Genomic DNA, 22,181 nt, shown 5'->3' with positions numbered 1-22,181 from the left:
TGAACCTGTGTGGTATCTTTGGTAACCAATGCAAAGTCAGCTCTCTGACATCTGAATGTTAGGTGCCGTGCAGTGCTGACCTTGGCTGGCTGCTGGACTCCTATCCAGCTGCTCACTTGCTGAGGCAGTCTCAACAAGGCAGGGGAGAAAATAAGATTGAAAAGTTCACAAGCAGATCACTTAGTAATGACCATTACAGGCAAAACAGACTCACCTTGGGGAAAATTAATTTGATTTATTCCCAAATTGAGTTGGATAGAGGGAAACATTTATATATATATATGTATATATATATATACAATGTGTATATATATATTAAAAAAAAAAAAAAAAAAGAATACTTCCACCCCACCCCACATGCTTCCCAGGCTCACCCCACTGCACTCCTGCCTCCCCCAGTTCCCTGAGTAGTGCAGGGGGCTGGAGAGCAGGATCTGCAGTCACCCCCAGCAGCTCCTCTGTGCCGCCCCTTCCTCCTCACACCTCTCCCCTGCTCCAGCCTGGGCTCTCCAGGGGTTGGCTCTCCATGGCAAGCTCTGCTGGGCACCTGGAGCACCTCCTCTCCTGGCTGCTTGCAGGGCTGCTTCTCACACTCGTTTCCTCACTGTTGGGCAGCGTTTGGCCCTTGCTGAGCTCTGTTCTCCCCAAGGAGCCCACGCGTGGCTGAGGGGCTCAGCTGGGCCCTGTGTGGGGCCGCTGGAGCCAGCATGGAGCAGCCCTGGCCTAGCCTCACAGAGCGGCCCAGCAGGCCCCTTCTGCTACCAGGGCCACCAGCACTTATTACAGTTAGAAAGTCTTACAGATGACTCTTCATTGCTGTATGAATGCAATGTATGTATGCAAACATACTGTTATATTTACATATGTATTTCTATATACATTTCTATTTACAACAATCATCCTTCACTTGAAACATAATGGGAACTCATGATCCAGAAAAGGTAGAAATGTGTAATTTGTGGAACTTAGTGTTCAGATATCTGATTAAAATTGGAGAGAATGGGCAATCACCTTTTTTTATTATTATTATTTTTATTTTTTATTTTTTTTCAGATATGCTAATTTAACTGTTCTGTTTTCCTTGGCTGACATGCTAAATGTCTAGTAATAATAAGGTTTTACCAAGCATAATTACTAAGTATTCTTGGCCTTAAAAATGTCTCAGAAGTACATGTGCATGATAATGAGGATGCCATAATAGACAATGCTATAGTCAACACCATTTGCATTTGATAATTAGAAAAAAAAAAAAGACAACACATTTTTTATTCAAAAAAAGACATGTTAACTGCAGAATAAGCTGGACAAATAATGCTGTTGTAAAACACATTGGGTTGGATTTCCATAGCACGTTAAAGTAAAGCAGGTGTGATCATTTAAATTGGAGAGAGAAACGCAGTGGCATGTCCTATGTAAAAACCTGTCTTGCAAACCTATATGCATAACATTCTCCCATCCAGCTTTCAAAACAATGAATTACATTACTATACTGTTTAATGAGCATTTCTGAATGGTTCTTTTCTGACTCAGGATATTCTATGATTCTATGAGACAAAAAGGAAATATGAATACTTGTGCCATTGTAAATACATTTGTTGTTATTTAAAAATAAAATAAAATAAAATGATTTGTTATAATTAGCCTCCAAAGCAAAAGAAAGGGATCAATGGTGCAGTAGCCCTATGCTTGGTTAAGCCCTTTTAAAATCAGTTTTGATCACCATTAAGATCAGAAGTGGGTAACTGGGTTTCCTACTTCAAGTTTTCTTCTGCTTTCTTTTTAAAACAAAGAATCTTTGTCACAGTGATGGACTGAATGTGGATAAAGCATAAATTGTTCCATGGGGAATAGCAATACTAACTTGCTTAAGGATGCTTTGTCAGATCCTTCCAAAATGAGATGAATTTTGCACAGGGCAATGCAAAGAGTGAAGGTAGTAATAGTATTTGCCTCACCATCCTTCCATTGGTCCAATTCGGTCTCTACCTGTATTGCATTACCGTTAAGATCTGAATTAGCAACACTGATCATGACAGACAGTGGATGTCCTGTGATTTGCATCCTATAACCTGGTCATTAATGGTCTTTCAGTTAAGTAGCTCATTTTGAAACATTGACATAATTTGTTTTATACAGGAAAATACAAACATATGTTGTTTTTTTTTGCTTTGGGAGAAAAAAGACACCACAATGTTTATTTAATCACAATATATTTTATGTATTATAGGTACCTGTTTTCTCGTATATCTCCTGTGAATTTCTTTGGGCAGAAAGTCATCACATTTCTCACAGTTAGTAGAAATACTTCAAGGGAAGAAATCCAAACAGAAAGTCTAAACTAAGATGAGGCTTTAGTGTACTCTGAAACAAAATATTCGTGTCTTCTGTGATTTTTTGGTTTATCCTCATGTTTTATTTTACTCCATGACTTCCTCAGGTGTTCTGTGGAATATCAAAGGCCATTGTGTCTTTTGGATTGTATGCATGCCACCCTATAAGCAAAAAAACAAAGCCCAACCATCCGTACAGAATGATTGCTTGCCAACTTTTTCCCTTATGTCCTCTTCAGAAAATCTTACGAGTTAGACCTCTTTAACTTTTTTTTTCTTTTTTCTTTCTTAAAATGAAAGAATGAGTACCGATAAGAAACAGAACGTGGTAACCTGATGTGTAAAATTCTGCCTCTAGTTGGATTCTAGTTGAATACCACAAGTCATTTTCCAAAAGGACGGCCATGAGATAATTAAGAAGTAAAAAACATAATTCCTTCTTCTGAATAAAATTTGCATTATTATACAATTTAGATTTTTTTTTTTTTTTTTTTTTTTTCTGATCAAGTGCACAAGCACTGGCCCTTAATCAGTTGCATGGTGTAGACTAGTGTCAACATATCAGTCCTTTTTGCCTAAAGCTATTAGGAGGATGTGAGGGTATGAAAGCAATGCTTATACTGACATTATAATGAGACGTTACTGAATGCATGCATATGGCATAACCAGCCATATCTTCATTATGTAAATGATACTACAAAATTAAAACAAAGTTTAAAAATCAATTTATTTATTTATTTAAGAAATAAGTTGTTTTTTTTTTTTTTTTTGTTTTGTTTTTTTTTTTCTTTAACATGAGCCTTTAAAACCATTTGACTGTATTAAATTATCAGGACAAAATATAAATAAATCATATTCTATATTCCAGTTTCTTTAGTACAATGTGATGCTCTGGATGCTCATCTTAGTGGCATCATTCTGATGTGATGAAGAAAAAAAGTATTTAATAGCAAATTAGTATTTCAAACCATTACGAAGCAGGTAAAGTAAATTAAGTTAAATTATATATTAGTTGTATTTTTAATAATGATGTTAAAGAAGATAATGACCCTAGCAGAGATTGGGGTCTGCACTTTGTATAAAGTGAAAAACTGAGCTAGCCTTTTTTTTCTCCCACACCCACCAAAGGTGGTTGCTTAAATTGAGGAGTCCAGCACCTGACTATACAGTTCCTTGATACTGTTTCTTGGGTTCATGCTGAGGATTAGTAAAGGCATGGCTTTCCTTTCATTGGTATTTTATTCCCTTTTAAGAAAATTAGAAAGACCTGCAACACTCTAAATTTGTATCTCCTCACAATAATGAAAACAATGATAGACTTTTTTTTCCCTGCTAAGGCTGTACTGTCTCCAATAAATGTAGAATAAAAAGCGGGATTCTGGGTACATATAAACTAAATGTTGTGTCCACACTACATTTTATGGGATTATAAACTAATTGGCATTGAAAAAACTGAGTTCATTTTTCTGACTGATGGTTCTGAATTTAGCTCTCCTCAGTTAGAAAAAAAGAATTGACATGGATATTTAAAGAATGCTTGCTATTTTCTTCTGATGAGATTAAATCATTCAGTTTAAGTATTAACCTTATTCCTAAATTTTACTTCTGTTAGAAAACTCGGGGGGGTGGGGGTGGGGGGAGGATGGTGAAATACAAGCAGTTTGCTTGTTGTGCTGGTTATCCCATGGCTACAAGAGTACTCTAAATACTTTATGAATATGATATATTTGTTTTCTCTAAAGTGACAATGAAAGTAAAAAACAGTGCACAAAAATGATATTAATAATGTCTCTGGGGAAAAAAAAAATCGTCGTCGTTTCTCAAGTAATATTTATTTTTGGCTGTGCAAATTGAGAAACCATTGTCTGTGTTTTGCATACCCTGATAATTATTTTCTTTGTTGTTTTTTGTTGTTTCATATTCATGGTATTAAATATTTTGTCTGCCTGGTAGGAACAGAGTTTTCTTCACAGCTGTTATGGAGAATGGGTAGCTTTCTAGTATAAAAAGCATTCAGAGAGGTATCTCAAGCTTTTGCTCTGAGTTAACTTGAGAATTCTGCCAAGCATCCTAACCAATCTGCAAATGGGTGGATAAAAGCATTTTATCATCTCTTATGAAATTCAATCATTTCATTTTGTGAAATGGTATGATGTCTACAACGGTGTAGGTTCTATACAAAATGCTGAAAATATCTTTGTTTTGCTCTTGTGGTATACTGTTTTGTTTTTTACTTGTTTTGTTCCCTTCAAAGGTAAAAGCTTAATTTGAGAGATGGAAACCAGTTGAAGTGGTCATGAAAAGTTAAACTGATTGGATATGATGTCATTCGGGGAATTAGTCTTCATGCACAATCTGTAGGTCTTGAAAAACAAACAGACACACCAAAAACAAACAAACAAACAAACAAAAACAGATGCTGCTTGTTCATGTAAGGTAGACTGAGTGAGAACACAGACAAGGTAATCTGAAAATGTATTTTAAGCTAATGGGACTTGACAAGATAAATCAAGATTTTCAGAGATCTCTTCTTTCTTCCAGCCTTGTGGGTTCTTCTCTAAGCTTTTATTGAAACCTTACTCCAAGGCTGGCTTCTCCAAACTTAACTCAAATAAGTACCTCTGTCACGGAAAAATCCTACCTACCTGCAAAGATATCTGAGAAGGAACTTTATTGGCTGTAACATTCTCCATAACCTTCAGGTATTTACAATAATGAAAAAGTGAGGAAGAATATTAGGTGTCAGAAGGTTAAAAACTCAGAAGAGGCATCTGAGGATTGGATAATTTGCAAAAAATATTTGTGAATTTAACTTGGCTTTCCAAATATAAAATCCTATAGAAAAAAAAAATATATTTCTTTTATATTCTTTATTGATTTTTTTTTTTTTTTTTTGGCAGGGGGGGAAATTCCTGAAAAATGAAAGAGTACAAAATTTGGGCACACAATTTTTCTATTTTTCTTTTGTGAAATGTTGAAATGTATGTTAATCTGAATTTCAAGAGTCTGCTTTGTACGCCTCTGTATGTGTAAATATTCCAAATTAGTTATTTCAGATATTTAGATATTTTACAAATTATATATTATACTCTATCAGTTTAAATTGTAGGTCAGAGTAATTGATAACATTTCCTTTAAATCTTTTCTCAATTTCAGAAGTTAGATAGAAGTATGGAGAGTATAGATTGCTGTGGAACATGTTGTATGCCATTTGGTAAGGCAGTGCAGCTGGAAATGTCTGGTTGTAGTCACACTGTACCTGTATGCTATTGTTATAATACTGCTATGTTGATTATTTCCCATGTGCACTTACAAATATTTGTTTAATAAACCCTCAAAACAAGAAAGCTTTCTGATTTATTAGTAACCTGGCCCTTGAATGGAATGGGGTCATACTTTATAGGAGACAAAACATGTAGCCATACCACGACCTTTGAGATTAATAAGCCTTTGTCTACTCTTAAATTAGTCAATAGGTGTCAGGAAAAAAAAAAAAAAATCAGTTAAAGAGATACTTTGGAAAAGCATTTATTGTTTGTGTCTCTGAGCATCTGAATACCTTTTTAGAAATGGGACCCTGGTGGCTCATCCTGAGGAGTAATTCCAAAAGCAGAGGTGGAACAAAGAAACAGGCCTGACTTCCTTTTCTCTGCTGTCAGCAAAATAGACTCCACAGTAGACATTACCTGGGACTTGTTCCCTTTTTACAGAGATCTACAGAAAGGCATGGGGAGGAAAGGGGAGTATTCTTGTTATTTCTTGAAGTAAGCCTCAGAATAAGTAGCCTTGAGCAGTAAAGATTGTGTTGTGTAGAGACCACTAAATTCATGTAGTTTATGGCTTCACCACAGAGGAGGGAAAATAGCTGCTATATTTTATTCCTCTTCAGCAGCCACCCTTTTGAGTAACGTGTTATCTTTATTGATGGTATGTAGCTTGAAGTCGAATGTGAAACATCCCAGGCAATCCATATTAGGTCCTCTCATCATTTAGATTATAGCTGAACTCCAGAGATATTTACGGAAAAGATCCAGTTATACTTGGGCTCATTTGCTCGTGAAACTGAGTTTAAACGTGGCTCCCTAGCAGTCTGCCAAGACTGTCCTGTGCAGATTCATGTGCAGAATCTGAAGATTTCTGCAATACAGAAAACACACTATACTCACAGAGCACAATGAGAAAATAATACACAGAGTCCAACAGAAAGAAAGTAAGAAGGCAAATGAGACTTATGTAAGACTCACGTTGACTTTCTGACATGCAAACGGGAATGGTAGCTGGTAAATGAACTTGTGTGTATAGCGTATTACCCTGTTTGTACGTGCAGTTCTGTTGCACCTTAAGGTATTTAAAAAATAACAATTAAAAAAAATGTTTATAGGTTTTGTTACACTGCCATGTAAGTGTGATTTAGAAGGAGTCCAACTTGGTGAGACAGAAGGGAGCCAAAAGTGAAGCTTCCACTCTACCAATCCTCATCCCTATTTGGTCAGTAAAGTGGCCCAAGCAAATTTCTGGGCAGTAAAGTTAGCTTTTTATCTTGTGGATGCACCATCCCTGGAGGTGTTTAAGGGCTGGTTGCATAAGGTCCTGGGCAACTTGTTCTAGTGGGTGACATCCCTGCCCATGATCTTTAAGGTCTATTCCCACATTAAAAAAAAAAAAAAAAAAAAAAAAAAAAAAAAAGGTAACAAGCAAAATATAAAAGATTATTTAACTACGCCAAATGTACCAAAGGCTACATCTACACCTGACAGGTATATATTTCCCCTTTAAAATATGGTTTTCTTTGGTAAGGTGTTCACTGATTTCTTGTTGACTTCAAAACGTGGAACATGAGGGTTTACCCTGCATAGTGGTATTGTCACTATCATCAGTTTTCATTGTTTCATTATTGGTCCTTCCAAGGACTAGGAAAAGGGCTTCTCCAGCACTCTTCACATCTCACATTGTGGTTTAGGTAGAGTTAGCTTTACCATTACTGAGCAACAGACTGTGACACTTGGTTGAGGTTGCTTTTCTTGTCGCCAATCAAGTTAAACCAATGAAAGGTTGTCCTCAATAACAGCAGTTTATACAATTGATTTTGTTAAAGAGGTTACCATTTACCAACAGCTGCTTTATAACATCTCTTGCTTTCAAGTTATAATCACTTCAGAAGTTCATTTGAAACAGTGCATAAAAAATTCTAGCAGCTTATGCTTATTTATTCCTATATTTGGAGGGACACAGACTTGTGAATTAAACATTGTGGATTCTAATATTCATTTCAGATGATAAATCTGCCTATACAATATGGAAAGTAAGGTTGTCTCAGCATACTAATACACCACAATCCAGAACAGCTGCATTAATATTACTGTTGGTTGTCACTGAAGATATGCCAATTCCCCTATCTATTTATTCACTTTCCAGAGTGCCCTAGCAATCTCATGACTGCTTTTCACAAGTGCTTGGTGGCCTCTTCTTTTTCCTGAACACACTATTGAGAGATCACTCTACATATTCAAACGGGGAGAGAAATGTGTTTAGGCTAACTAGCATTAACACACAGTACAAATTAAACTCAGATGATCTGATTATATCCCTTGGTCCCCAACATTTACATTAGGATTCATATTTTAAAACAAGAGTCTTTTGCATTACAAGTAAGGATTAAAAGTTCTCTTAAAGTGTGTTTTTTGTTTGTTTTTGTTTTTTCCCCCTCCCTTGCATTGGCAGGGATTTCTATGTAATTAATGAGTTAGATGTAATGGTAATAGTTAAGACTTTTGGCTTTGTGTTGTAAATGTTCTGTTTGTACAGTGAACATGTTGTATAGAAGAGAAATGGTTAAGACTGTTTTTTGGTCAGAGAACTGTGGCTTTGCGTATTTCTTGTATCAGACATTTTTAACACTACTTCAAATTGACTCATCTATTTCATATTCAGCTAGCTATTTAGCTATTTTGGACTCAGCACAATATTGCCATTGTGTTCATTTTCTTTTTTTTTTTTTTTTTTTTTTTTTATTTAAATCTAAATTGATCGGCTATTTAGTTCTTCACTTTTGGAACACCCAGATGGTGCTTTTTTTTTTTTTTAAGGGAAGTCATTATGGGCATGTTTATGCCTTAAAGCTAGTATCCTTCCTGCAGGAACATAACTTTATAATTTGATATGAAATTGTGACTGAAGATTTTGAAGAAGGGTGAATTTGTGGATTTTATTTTTTTTAAGGCCTGTTACTTAATATGCTGTGAACCATAATGATAGGAAAGCCTTTGTTCTTCAGAAGCATTCTTAATATGTTGCCATATATTATTTCTGATGGGTGCTATTTATGAATAGCCAAATATTTTTCTCTTTTGGAAAATCTATGTGCATCTTAGTTATTCTTACTTTGCTGACAGAATCTTTGCAAGAGCTTCTGAGATCCGCAGATGCCACTTCAAACTATTAATAAAAAATACCTATGGTAAGAAATAGGAACAGTATTACACCTACAAGCACTTACAAACATATAGTTATTCTTATGGATTCTAACTCACTGCTAAATATAAATGTCCAGAAGATACAGATAAACTTCAGGTTCTTTTTCATCTTCTTGAGCAGACCACTGTGATGTGGCCTGTTTATTGATCAGTATGCTAAGCATTTGAACAGACTTCTGTGAAGCACTGAGTTTTCTTACTCTGCTTTGCCCACCAAAATCATTGAAGTCACTGATATTGTAACAACCTCTAAAGTTGATAAATATGCGTATGTGTGTATATCATTTTCTTTGTGCTACCAAGTAGCTCATGAACTAAGTGGGAATGAAAACAATTGCGGACAAAATAGACGTCAGCCCTTTTATAAATTACTTAGCATGATGGCTAGACTATCCTAGACTTTGTTGAGTGTGAACATCAGAACACATGAGAGGCTGCACTTGGTAGGCCTAAAGATCCATTTGTCCTACTATTGTGTTTCAAAGAGTGGATGCTTAAGGAAGAATGTAAGAACAGGGAGAGTACATAGTCATCCTCTCATGGTGTTTCCCTGGTATCTCCCCTGGTCTTTTGGCATTCATGAATATGGAGCTAGTGGCTTGCAGAGTTTTTTTTGCATTTGTATTTGATTTTGATTTTATGTAACCTTTCTTCCGTTGATCTATCCAATTATTTGAATCTCAAGGAAACCTGTTTGTGATGGAAACATACTACAATTTCTGTCTCAATAGGAAAGTCAGAGTAGCAAACATCATGGTAGCTGTGTCACAGCTATTGGTTCTTTCTATCTGAACAGAAAGGAGTAGAGTAGAAGTGTGGTTTTGCTTCAGTTAACATTTAAATGGGTCTAAGTTAGCTTGAATGTAAATATATCACTGAGATAAATGTTATGGAGGAGAGTTTGTTTCTTTGCTGCTATGATGCTGCAGGAGAGTATGCTCTGTAATTGATTAACAGGGCACAGTACACTGACTTATATGGGAAAGCTATTATATCTCAGTAGCAGGAAGGTATATATGATTCTTGTTTTAGTAAGTAAAAATTTGGATTCTGTGGGAAATAACTGAAACTGCTGGAAGAACCAAAGTTTCCCAATTATTTTATTTTATTTTTTTTTCCTCTTAAATCTGTAGCATAACAGCATTTCATGTTGTGAAAGAGGTTTAAAAGTGCAATATATTTAGTGGAACTTTCATACAAAGCTAGAAATATTAGCTAGTGTAAGCAGTCTTTTTACTTTTGTTCTACTGGACCTAGAGCCATGAGTTATTGAAGAGACTTAATATCTTTTTTAACATGACTATTCATTTTAAATATAATGCTTCCCTATAATTCACACCCATGTATGGTGAATTTCCTATATTTTCAAACATAAAAGTGTACTTGGGGTGGGGGGTGGAGGGTTGGGGGAATGTTTATGTTTTTTCTTTAAACACAGATTCATAGAATCATAGAATATCCCATGTTGGAAGGGACCCATGAGGATCATTGAGTCCAACTCCTGGGTCCCCAACAGACCACTCAAAAAATCAGACCATATGTCTGAGAGCGTTGCCCAAATGCTTCTTGAACTCTGTCAGGCCCAATGCCATGACCACTGCCCTGGAGAGCCTGTCCCAGTGCCCAACTACCATCTCGGTGCAGAACCTTTTCCTAACACCCAGCCTGACCCTCCCCTGTCCCAGCTCCATGCTGTTCCCTTGGGTTCTGTCGCTGTCCCCAGAGAGCAGAGCTCAGTGCCTGCCCCTCCACTCCCTGCATGAAGAACCAAACTAAGAAAGCAGGCATTCATATTCAATACTTCTAAAACGCATATGCACCAAATGAAACACAGTCATGACTGTCTGTAAAAATCATGACAACATTAACAACTGACAAATACAGTAATACTGTCTTATTTATTTATTTATTTATGACAAATACAGTAATACTGTCTTATTTATTTATTTAATTTTTATTTAAATTTATTTAATTTTTACTATATCAACCTTGTCTGTTTTATTATTTTGAATCCAAGAGGATGGATTAATGAATCAACAAAAGAAGGCAGGCAGTACAGGGGTACAAATGATGATTTAGAAGCTAGTACTATTTCCAAAAAGAATACATATTTCTTTTTGTGTAGCTTCATCAACAGTAGCAACAATCACTATCGAAATAAAAGGTGGAGATTTTCTCAATAGTTTCTGGGATCAGTAAAAGAACAAAAGTTCCGATGAGGTTTTGCTGTTTGGAGAGGTGTTTTTTTCATTTGTCATGTTTCTGAACATGTCTAAAATTCAGTTTTATTTTTGGTGCAGGAATTAAGACTTTGGTCATACTTTATCCCTTTTTCAAATGGTTGTTTTATTTATTTATTTATTTATATTTATTTTTTAAGGGGTTTAGGATAGACCTTGGGTTTCACAAATATTTTTAAAATATCATGACCAATAGCCCCCTACTATATTCAGTAATCTATCATTTATTTATTTTTTTTTATTTTAGCTACAACTTTGTATTCCTAATATTCTTCTGGAAGCTGGAAATTTCCTCTCTACCCCAACTCCTCAATATGAAATTACAGGGGGGGGAGGAATCAAATAAACCTATGAATTTTATTTTAAAAATATACTAAGAATCCTCTTAAATATAGATGTCGTGTAATGGATTTTATGAATATGTAAGAATGTAGGATCAGATGCTATATTAGCTTTTGTAGTTGTGTACTTCCAGTCCTTTGGCATTGTTATAGTGCATTTGATAAAGTCCTGTGCCTCTTTCTTGGAATTCCATAAGGTAGGCTGACTACTAAGGAGCCCTTCCTACGTCATAATTAAGAATGTATGAAAAAATGATACTTTATATGTATGCATTATGTATATGCATATATGTGCTTCTATATGTATTTGTGTTATGTATATACATATAGGAGTTTATTGGGGTTTATTTAGTTTGTAAGTCCCATTCTTCAGTGTAAGTAGCTGTATCATTTCATATTTCTTTATAACAGAATTTTAAAATAGTGGTGAAGAAATATGGGGGGAGGGGAAACAAGAAAGTGAAAATGAAACATATTCAGCTCTAGCTCTCAATATTAATGAAAAGATATTTTTCCTTAACAGTAAATAGTATGTAAGATAAGCACAGAAAAATGCTGTAAAGACATTTTGTTGTATATTTTAAAATATTTCTTACTATATGTCCTTCTGTTTTTAAATGGTTACTTAACAGAATTAACTAAGAATGCCTTCAAATCCTTAGCTAGGTAACACTACTAATTAAATGTCAGAGAGAGCAATTTTCTAGCAATCTTTAAGCTGAAAACCTATTTTTATGGATAACGAAAATGCATTATAGATAAAGAAATACATTATAAAATATTTTTTTTTTCAAGTAACTCTTTTTGTGATCATGATGTTTACAACAAAATTTCTAATGAGTTCTTCAATTTGCTGCTCATTTTTGTTCTTACGCTGTAATATACTACTTTGAAATAATAGCAGCAGGATCTTAACATATAGAACCTTTTTTGATGTCTTCCCTTGCTGCTACTGAGGTCATGTGTGTCCCCACTAGTTGGGAACACAGATGCTTGGGTTTCATGATGTTACCACAAGGCACTGTAGCCTCTCCAGCTGCAGATCTGAGTGAAAATATGCTTTGTGGCTGGAGCCAAAGCAGGGGAAGAAAAGGGAAGTGTAATCAATACTTCTGTCTTGTGGTATAAACAATTATACTTAAGAACATTTTTCTACCCTTGTCAGAATTCCATCATTTAATAGCACAGTAGTGAATTTTAAAGTCTTCAGAACTGTCCTTTAATTCAGTGTAAAGCAATTGCACTTTACGCTTGCCTATACCTTTATGCTGGTATGAATTTTGTTTTCTTCTGAAAAACAAACAAACAAAAAAACACTTGTAGAGATTTATGGAAAAAATAAAAATAAAATTGTATTTATTTTATTAAATGTCAGAGTACTGATTCATGAACTGATGTTTTGTATTTCTGTGCTTCAGTTTCTATTGCTGTATAAGTAATTTTATTTTTCATTACATGAAACTTGAAATTTTAGGAGAGCTGCATTACAGGTGACTTGATTCACTCACAGCCATCCTTTTTTGCACTTAAAAGTTCCTCTTTCGAGAATAACATTAATTCTGTCTCCACATGTGATCCAGTCTGCCAGATCACAGTTTTCTAATTTTACCAAAATCTGGTGTGGCTGAGTATTGATTATGCTGCCTACCAGGAATGCTCTACAGCTTTCTAGATACATATGTAAGTTGAGGATGTTTCCATTTATAGCAGAGCTTATGTTGCAGTGTGTGTGTTTAAAAAGGTTAATCATGTTGATTGGTGGAACTTATGTTTTTTGCTTGTGTGGTAGGTTGTACCTGAAATGTAAATGAGTAATTTAACCTATGTATTTCACACATCCGTTGAAGTAACTGAGGAAAAAATAGAATAAAAAGCAGTACATTGACTGATCTAAGCATTTGGAAAATCAAAACCAGTTTGCTCCATTCTAATTCATATAATTTCATACAACAACAGGAGATTTGTACTAAACTTTTTTTCTTTATTAGAAAGTCAAAGATTCTGATTTTGGTTTTCCTCCATCTTAGATGCTAATTCTAAATTAATCTTCATACTAAGTAAAATATAAGTGAAGTGCTCAAATGGATTATGGAGATTATATTAAGAAAAAAAATATTATTTCTCTAACTATTTTTCTGAGTAAATCTGTAATATGTGATAATTCATAGGCATTTATTCATGTGCCCTAATTTATTTTCTTTATTAAAATATCAGGTTATCAGCCTCTCAATTATGGAACTGAGAGTTTATCTCTTATCTACTTACAAAGCTTTCATTATAATAATTTTCTTTATCACTGTTTACATATCATCAAAAACTTTCCAGATATATCAGGGCAGGCTTTTTTGTTTGTTTGTATTAACCTAAAGGAGAGTGGTCACCCATGGTTAAGCATCAACATTGCTTCAACTTTGTTGAAGTCTTTATTTTCTCTTTGGGTTTATTTTTATTTTTACTGAAATGTTGGGATGTATCCATATGCATTCTGCATGTACACAAGTGACAAGACTGTGTTATTACCCAAACTAAACATAAAGGGTACATTGCCCCTTAATTTGTATGAATAATTAATGGAATAAAGTTAATCTGTCTTCTTGTGTTTCAGAAAAATGTGATGAAGCTCTGGTCTCAGCGTTACCCCACTCCTCCTTCAGCAGTTCATCATTTATGACAAGCAGCTATGTGCCAGGATATGCCAAGTTAAACAAAAGAGGAGGTAAGGGGCACTATCTACCTTATGTTCACATATTTTTAGAAAAAGCAATGGATGATATTTTCAATACGAAAATGCTTTTTATGTAGAATATTAGTGCTAATGTTTGTTTCAACAAAATTTTAGCTCTCTGACTCTTTTTTTTTGTAAACAGAATGAATTTCTTTTTCATTCTATGTGACAGTAATTGCACACTATTGCACCACAGGGAGAAACACATTGCTGATAATGTATCAGCGTGGGCCAAAGTCCTAATGTTGATGTAGTCACACGATACGGCTGAATAATTGACTTCAGCTAAAAGGGCATACCTGTGTTCATAGGGTAAATGAACATTTGCAAGGTCATGGATCTTGGAGCAAAATTTAAGCCTCAGTTTGCATTTGGCAATGTGGAAAAATTCAGCTTTTTGTAGTATTACTACTAGGAGCTTTAGCCTTTCCATGTATTTCTGTAACACAATGAGGTATTTAGAAGTAATAAAGCCACCTCAAATATGGTAGCTGGAAGAAGAGATGTATAAGTATGATGCTCAACCTGATCTAATTATATCCCTTTATCTGAGCAAATTTATTTATATCTAAGGTCTGAATGCAAGTCTTTACTTTCACTCACATAAATTTTCATAGCTTTCATTGACATTTCTAGATATCTGTGTATATGCTATATTTATATAAAACTCTAAATTATTTTCACAGGAATGAAAACTTTTAAACATTAACTTTTTAAACATTAAGGTTAGATTAACAGAAAATAGTATTCTGAATATTATTATTATTATTTTAATAACATAAATCTAAAAGTCCTAAAATCTAAAATTTCACAGATTCTTGGGGAATTAGCTTTTGAATCAATACCAAAATTTTATTTCCCCCCGCCCCCGGATGCATGTCAGGGGCATAATGAATTGACTTTGTGAACTTTGTGAACTTAGAGCTAAGAAATCCTTTCACTCTAGGGAGGAAGAAGAGAGACCAGGTCGTTATAGGGCCTCAGTCTTCTAAATCATGATGGTCTAAAATAACAGCAAAACACCAGCCTTGTTGAAGGTTGGTTTGTTTGCACTACTCCTTTAGTATTCCTGCTCCTTCAAGAATTTTGTTGCCTAGGTACTATATTCTGTCTTCTCAAAACCAACCAACCAAACAAAGCAGAAACCATTAAAATAAAATAGTCTTTTTCTTTGTGTGTTTGTAAATAAAATCTGAAATACTTTCAATGGGTGGAACACTCTAGAAGTTAAAGGCATAATATGTTCCATTCAGATTATAGTCTAGGCTGCCCATGTTTCTACTACTTTTTTTTGTACTATGGTTTGTGCAGTTTCTGAGCCAAAACAAAATAAAACAAAACAAAAAAACTTATGGGCAAAGCTACAAATTTACTGTTAGCCTAATTGAAATCTTTATCAAAGAATAATTGTTGGTCTAGATTTTTATTACAGAAAAAGAAAGAAAATAAAAAGATACTCCAATAGTAAAACAGATTCACTTCCCTTTGTGGGAAACAGCACACTTCCCTTTCCTTGTCCTTTTCCCTGATGTTACACTCCCCTTAACCCATTGTCAGTATCCCAAGCTCTTCACTGGGAACAGGACAGTGTTATCAATGACAATATTGTTATGGCAGGATCTGCTTGAGGTTACTAGTATGTATTTTCCAACTGTGGTGGTTTTACCATGCTAGGCAGCTGAACACCACAACCGCTATCTCACTCCCCCTCCTCAAATGAGGAGGGGAAGAAGTAAAGGAAAGAACAACTCACAGGTTGAAGTAAGGATAATTTAATTAAACAGAAAAAAAATATTAAGGAATTATTATTATTAATTAAACAATTAAAGGGAAAACAACTAAAGGGAAAAAAGGGAAAGGGGAAGAGGGAGGGGGGAAGGGAATAACAAAACAAAACAAGTAAAAGGCTATGTGGAAGTGCAGAGGAAATAAATTGCTCTCTACTTCCCACAAATGAGCGATGCTTGACCACGTCCCTGAAGCAGGGCCTCAATGCACGTAGCCGGTGTTCAGGAGGAGGACAGACGTTTTTGCAATGAGAGCCCACCCCTCCCCTCTTCTTCCTTTTTCCACCTTTTATTGCTGAGTGTGACATCATATGGTATGGAATATCCCTTTGGTTGGTTTAGGTCAGCTGCCCTGGGGATGTTTCTTTCTCACTTTTTTGTCCACCCCCTAGGAGGGCTAGAGAGAGTCCTGATGCTGTGCCAGCACTTCTCAACAGAAGACGCAACACTGGTGTGATACCACTGCTGTTCTAGCTACAAGTGCAGAGCGCAGCACTGTATGGGCTGCTGCAGGGAAAGTTAACATCCCAGCCAGACCCAGTACACCAACACACACATTGATTTTCAGGGAACAGGGAGAGGGGATCTGTGCCATAATGGTGGCCAAGCCATCAGTGATCCTGGGGCAGGCAGTGCCCTGTCTGATGCTGCACTGCTCCCCATCCCTTAACAGGGTAGGCAATGCCAGTGGCACCAGCAAGTACTTCTGATTGTGTGCAGGTCATCAAAAGGGAGGGGATAAACCAAGTCTGAACTGAACCATAAAGCTCACCAGTGGGGCAGAGCAGCAGATAAAGCTAGGTATACATCGTGGGGGTGAGGGGTAAAAGCAAGAATTGAAATGGGGCAGTGGGAGTGGGTCCTCAGAGGGACTTGGAAAATCAGTTGTAGCCTATTGTTGCCTTCAGAACCCTGATATTGATCTTTGTTTATTTATCTGCAATTCCATATGGCTATATGTGTGTGTTTTGCCTGTGTAGGTGTGGTGGTTTTACTCGGGTGGGCAGCCGAGGTCCACCACAACTGCTCTCTCACTCCCCCTCCTCAAAGAGGAATGGGGAAAAAATATGACGGAAAGGGCTCAAGGGTTGAGAAAAGACAGGGAGATTGCACAGTAATTATTGTGACAGGCAAAACAGACTCAGCATAGGGAGATAGTAAGATTTATTGCCTATTACTAATGAGCTAGAGAAGCGAGAAACAAAGGAAAGAAACTAAAAGCACCTTCCCCCCAATCCACCCTCTTCCACCTCCTCCCCCCGAGCGGTGCAGAGGAACAGGGGAATGGGGGTTATGGTCAGTCTATAGCGCTTCTTCTCCGCCACTCCTTCTCGGTCACTCTTGTTCCCTGTGCTGTGGGGTCTCTCCCACGGGATGCAGTCCTTGCTGAACTGATCCGGCGTGGGCTTCCCACAGGCAGCAGCTCTTCAAGAACTGCTCCAGATATGGGTCCGTACCATGGGGTCCATCCCTCAGGAGCAAACTGCTCCAACCGGTGTCCCCCACAGGCAGCAGCTCCTGCCAGGTCACCTGCTCCTGCGTGGTCTCCTCTCCACGGGCTGCAGGTCCGGTCCAGAATCTGCTCTGGCACGGGGGGTCTTCCACAAGCTGCAGTCTCCGTCGCCTGCTCCACCGTGGTCTCCTCCACGGGCTGCAGCGTGGAACCCTGCTCCACCGTGGTACTCCATGGGCTGCAGGAGGACAGCCTGCTTCACCATGGTCCTCACCACAGGCCGCATGGGACTTCTGCTCCGGCACCTGTAGCACCTCTCCCCCTCCTTCTTCACTGACCTTGGCACCTGCAAGGTTGTTCCTCACTCCTCTCACTCTCCCAGCTGCTGTGTGATGCAGCGTGTTTTTTTTTTTTTTTTTTTCCTGTCTTAAATATGCTCTCACAGAGGTGCAAAACAACATCACTTATTGTCTCAGCTCTGGTCAGCAGTGGGACACTTACCAAACATGGGGCAGCTTCTAGATCCTTCTCACAGAAGCCACCCCTATGACCCTCTGCTACCAAAACCTTGCCACATAAACCCAGTACAGTAGGATTCCTGTTCTTTTATTATTTTATTTTTTTTCTCTTGGTCTTTGTTCCCCAACTCTGGCCTTACCCAGCTCCCAGAGTTGCTTTCTTTTGTTTACCAGAAGTGACCTGTTGAGTTGCTTAGAGCCCAGCTCCTTCTGGTATCACCCTCTGCCTGTACTTTCAATTTTGCTGTTATCCCATGATTGTAGTCCTCTACAGTACATTTGTATTCTACAGGAAGTTTGTTCTGTGAGAACTATCCACTTTAGGTACAGGAGTATATAAGAATTGTTATGCCAATAGTCATTAACCTATGCAATCATAAATCTGAGTTAAAGGTAAAACAGAGTAGATTGTGTTACCTGTTTGTTAGAGAATTGCTATTACAACTAAATGACCTAAACAGAAGCCAAAGACAAGCTTAGGGAAAATATGACTGACAAGCTCTAGTCATGTACCTTTGCAGAGTTAATACAGAGCCTGTGGCCTGTCAGTAGTATTGGCAATTTCTTTGGGTTTAGGCCTGCAGACGAGTAGATGAAATTGTTTATTGTTTCAGAAATTTAGAAGAAGACTTCTGAATGATAATAGGTGTAATTTCATGCTGGTTTGAGAAGAGAGCAGTTCAGTTTCAGGGTTTTGGTAAGTTTTGTTGTGTACTTTTTAGTAAATCTCAGCCTTTCTGTTGCAGTATATCTGAACATGAGTTTTGATGGTTGTTTGGTCTTTAATTTTTGTTTTCAACTGTTTATTGTCCAGATGAAAGAAGCTAAGGAACAGTTTAATCCTAAAACAGTGCTTATCATTTAGGTTTAATCTCTCTCTGTATCTGATCACAGTTATGTTATGTTCCATGCTATTACCTGTTTGAAAACAGAAAAAAGTTGGTTATTAGGATAACTTTAAAAACATAAAATTTCATATCACCCTGCTAGGCAAGATTGTCCTGTTTATTTTGCATGACTATTTCTCCTTTTAGTTTACTAGACTTTTATTCTATCACAAGTGAAAGGCAAATCAGGCATTTGAAATTTATTTTTTCCTTTAATTAATTTACCCTCTCCTTTGTTACACTTATAATCCCTTCAGTGCAGTTTCTTGTAATGATATTTTTTTTTAGAAATATGGGTCTACAATAGTATCATTAATCAAATATTTGCTTAATTTCCTTTACTGAAAGGTCACTTGAAATTTAGTTTTCTTGCATCTCTTTGCTTAAATAGTAGTGTCATGAGACTGTTGTCATCCATTTCTTAATACCTATGAAGTCTAGCATAAATACTTTTTGAAACTGAAGCTTCTATATGAACATCACCCAGTTTTACTTTCCTTATTCTGGTGCCAGTACAATTACTGCAGAACTCATGAATGTGTTTAGCATGGGAAATCTGCCTTCACTGTGTTTATGCTTCTGCTTCTACAAATGATGGAAAATAGTTCAGTTTTAATGCTGAACTATTTTCTAACATCATGGAAATGCAGATATTCCTAATCAAACCAGTAATAAGAGAATCCTTTTTTTTTTTTTTTTTTTTTTTTTTTCTCCAAAGAGTCATTACCACCTAATAGCTTCCCAAATCAAATGTGCTATTTAAACCACACTGTGCTCAAGTCATTAAATGGAAAGAACTCCCCACCTCCTCTAGTCCCAAACTCTTTAAATTAAGGAAATATGCATTTGAAAGTTCTAGTCTCCAACCCAATTATAATTTTCTTTGCTGTTTTCATGTCATTTTATTCTAGACAGGCAAAACATTTCAGTAGAATACATAGTATATTTTATTCTATTAAGACACTGATTTGCTGCACAGTTACATCATATTATTAAGAAGGTTGCAGTTGTGACTGCAGTTGTTCTAGTTCTTCTATAAATGTTGCAAATGGAAGAATATGCAACAAAAAGCTTAATATTTTCATGAATCTTTAGGAGGTTTCAAAATTAGAAACATCAACGAATTTCCTTTTAATGTTTGTTATGTCTTTCTTCACAAATCCCATAACTAGTGATCTGGGCAAACAGAACTAAAACTTCATGATATTGATCTGGAAACTCCAGGATGGATGTTTTAGGTATATTGTTTTTGTTAGTATATCAGAATGTTTCACATTTTTCACAGCTGTCTACTGTTTCCACAGTGCTGTAAGTCTTCATTGACTTATGGATTAGTACATATACTTTGTTAAAAGGAAATAAAGATTGGATGGACAAAGTATGACATGATTAGAAAAATTAATCTCTTACCCAATCTGTTTAGGCAGTGCCCTTGTATCTCCTCTAATCCTTATTTCTTATTAGTGTAAACAAAGAGAAATATCATAAACTTTTTTTTTTTTTTTAAAAAAAAAAGTTTCTATTAGAGGAAAAAAAAAAAAACTGATTGCAGAAATAAATATTCAGTGGTTACCTGCAGGTCTGTCACTCTTCTGCAAACTCATACCCAAAATGCATATAATTTTGAGGTTCCAGTGTGTATGTCAGTAAGAGTCTTTGATTTATGCAATTGTTACAATTCTGATCCTATGTTTCCACATCAGAAAATCAGAAGCCCGGTGTCACAATGCATGTTGGCAAAGCTGTCTCTTTTATCTATCCCCAAAACACCCCAACTGATAAGGAGAGCTTTAAAGTAGGAAAGATGGGGTAAAGGGAGTGCTATAGAGATAGGATAGTCAGCAAAATGCATCTCGAGTCAGCGGTGCATTGGGGAAAGTGTTGAGAGCAGATCAAGGGAGGTTATTCTCCCTCTCTACTAAACCCTAATGAGGTCACATCTGGAGTACTGTGTCCAGTTCTGGGATCCCCAGTACAAGAGAGACATGGAACTGCTGGAGACAGTCCAGCAGAAGGCTACAAAGATGATTAGAGCATCTCTCATATGAGGAAAGGCTGAGAGAACTGGACCTGTTTATCCTGGAGAAGAGAAGACAGAGGGAATCTTATCAATCTTATCAAATACCTGAAGGGAGAGTGTCCATATGATGGAGCCAGACTCTTTTCAGTGGTGCCCAGTGATGGGATAAGAGGCAAAAAGCACAAATTGAAACACAAGAATACAAGGAAAAAACTTATTTAGTGTAAGGGTGACAGAGCATTGAAACAGGTTGCCCAGAGAGGCTGTTGAGTCTCCTTCTCTGGAGACATTCAAAATCTGCCTTAATGCGATCCTGTGCAGGGTGCACAGGTGACCCTGCTTGGCAGGGGGGTTGGACTAGATGATTTCCAGAAGTCCCTTCCAACCTCAACCACTCTGTGACCATGTAATGGGTGGCCTCCCCTCTTCTGCTTTCTGAGTGCTTTCAGTTATAGCAGCTTTTGAAAAATGCTTTCATTATTGTGGAAAGAACAAGAAGGCCACAGGAGCTGTAAACTATTCTGTCTTTTTGTCTTTGTGAGCAAAGGACAGTGGTTCCTCTGCAATACTGTTTCTCATCAGTGTGCCTCACTGCAGTTAATGTAGGGTGCAGCAATTGCTGTGATCCCTGTCAGGCCTGCAGAAAAGGCGGAAAAGAAACTTTGAAACTTTAGATGTTGCAGAACTTAGGTGGGGACTGGAAAGATGTGATAAATGCATAGTGAAAGTAGGTTTGGGGAAGGTAGAGCATGATGACTTCTGACTTTAGTTAGTCTTGCAAGCAAAAGCTTGGAATACTTAAAATTCTAATACTTTTTATTTTGGACATGCTTCATATAAATATTTTGAATATTCTCTCAGTAATCAGCTCATTAGCTATACCTATGTAAACATTTCTTAACGTATTAAATGATCCAATGTAATATTTGGAGAAAAATAAAAATACGTTACCTTTGCAAAAAAAATTACATTTTCCTTTTCAAAATGACTGACAGAAGTCATTCACATTAATATATGCCATTAAGTTATAAATCTCACTATAGCACATTTTAATTGAAATCTAGTTAATAGACTACATTTAAAAGGTTTCAGGCTTTCTTTCATTTTATGTCCTACCTATTCTTCTTCAAAAGTAGTACGTATTACTAACACCTTCCTAACTAAAATGGCATCACAGGAAAGCAGAGTTTTCAATTAGCTCATTCCAGAGCTTTTGAAAAATCAATCTACAGTAGCTGGTATATATGTGATATCAAGGTTACAAAGTCTAACATCTTATGACCTGCCATCAATAGAATCAATGGACTGCATCACATCATAAGAAGGATTCTTAGCACACATCTGATATAATGCATTATCAATTTTCCTTTTAATGGTTCCCAAGCTATTGGACCTTACACTTATCAC

General features: G+C 36.5%; 1 protein-coding gene across 2 annotated transcripts in view; it reads left to right on the top strand.

Moving 5' to 3' along the window:
• Window positions 1-22,181, top strand: part of CNTNAP2 (contactin associated protein 2) — a 1,137,498-nt gene that overhangs the window by 307,319 nt on the left and 807,998 nt on the right. For both annotated transcript variants that reach the window (XM_035319470.1, XM_035319471.1), the window contains exon 2: window positions 13,990-14,100. In XM_035319470.1, coding sequence (XP_035175361.1) covers window positions 13,990-14,100 — 111 coding nt within the window. The remainder of the gene's footprint in view (window positions 1-13,989; window positions 14,101-22,181) is intronic.

The sequence above is a fragment of the Oxyura jamaicensis genome, chromosome 2 (assembly GCF_011077185.1).
Source record: "Oxyura jamaicensis isolate SHBP4307 breed ruddy duck chromosome 2, BPBGC_Ojam_1.0, whole genome shotgun sequence".
Classification (NCBI taxonomy): Eukaryota; Metazoa; Chordata; class Aves; order Anseriformes; family Anatidae; genus Oxyura; species Oxyura jamaicensis.
The sequence above is the reverse complement of the archived record's forward strand: the minus strand, read 5'-3'. Positions and strand labels throughout refer to the sequence as shown.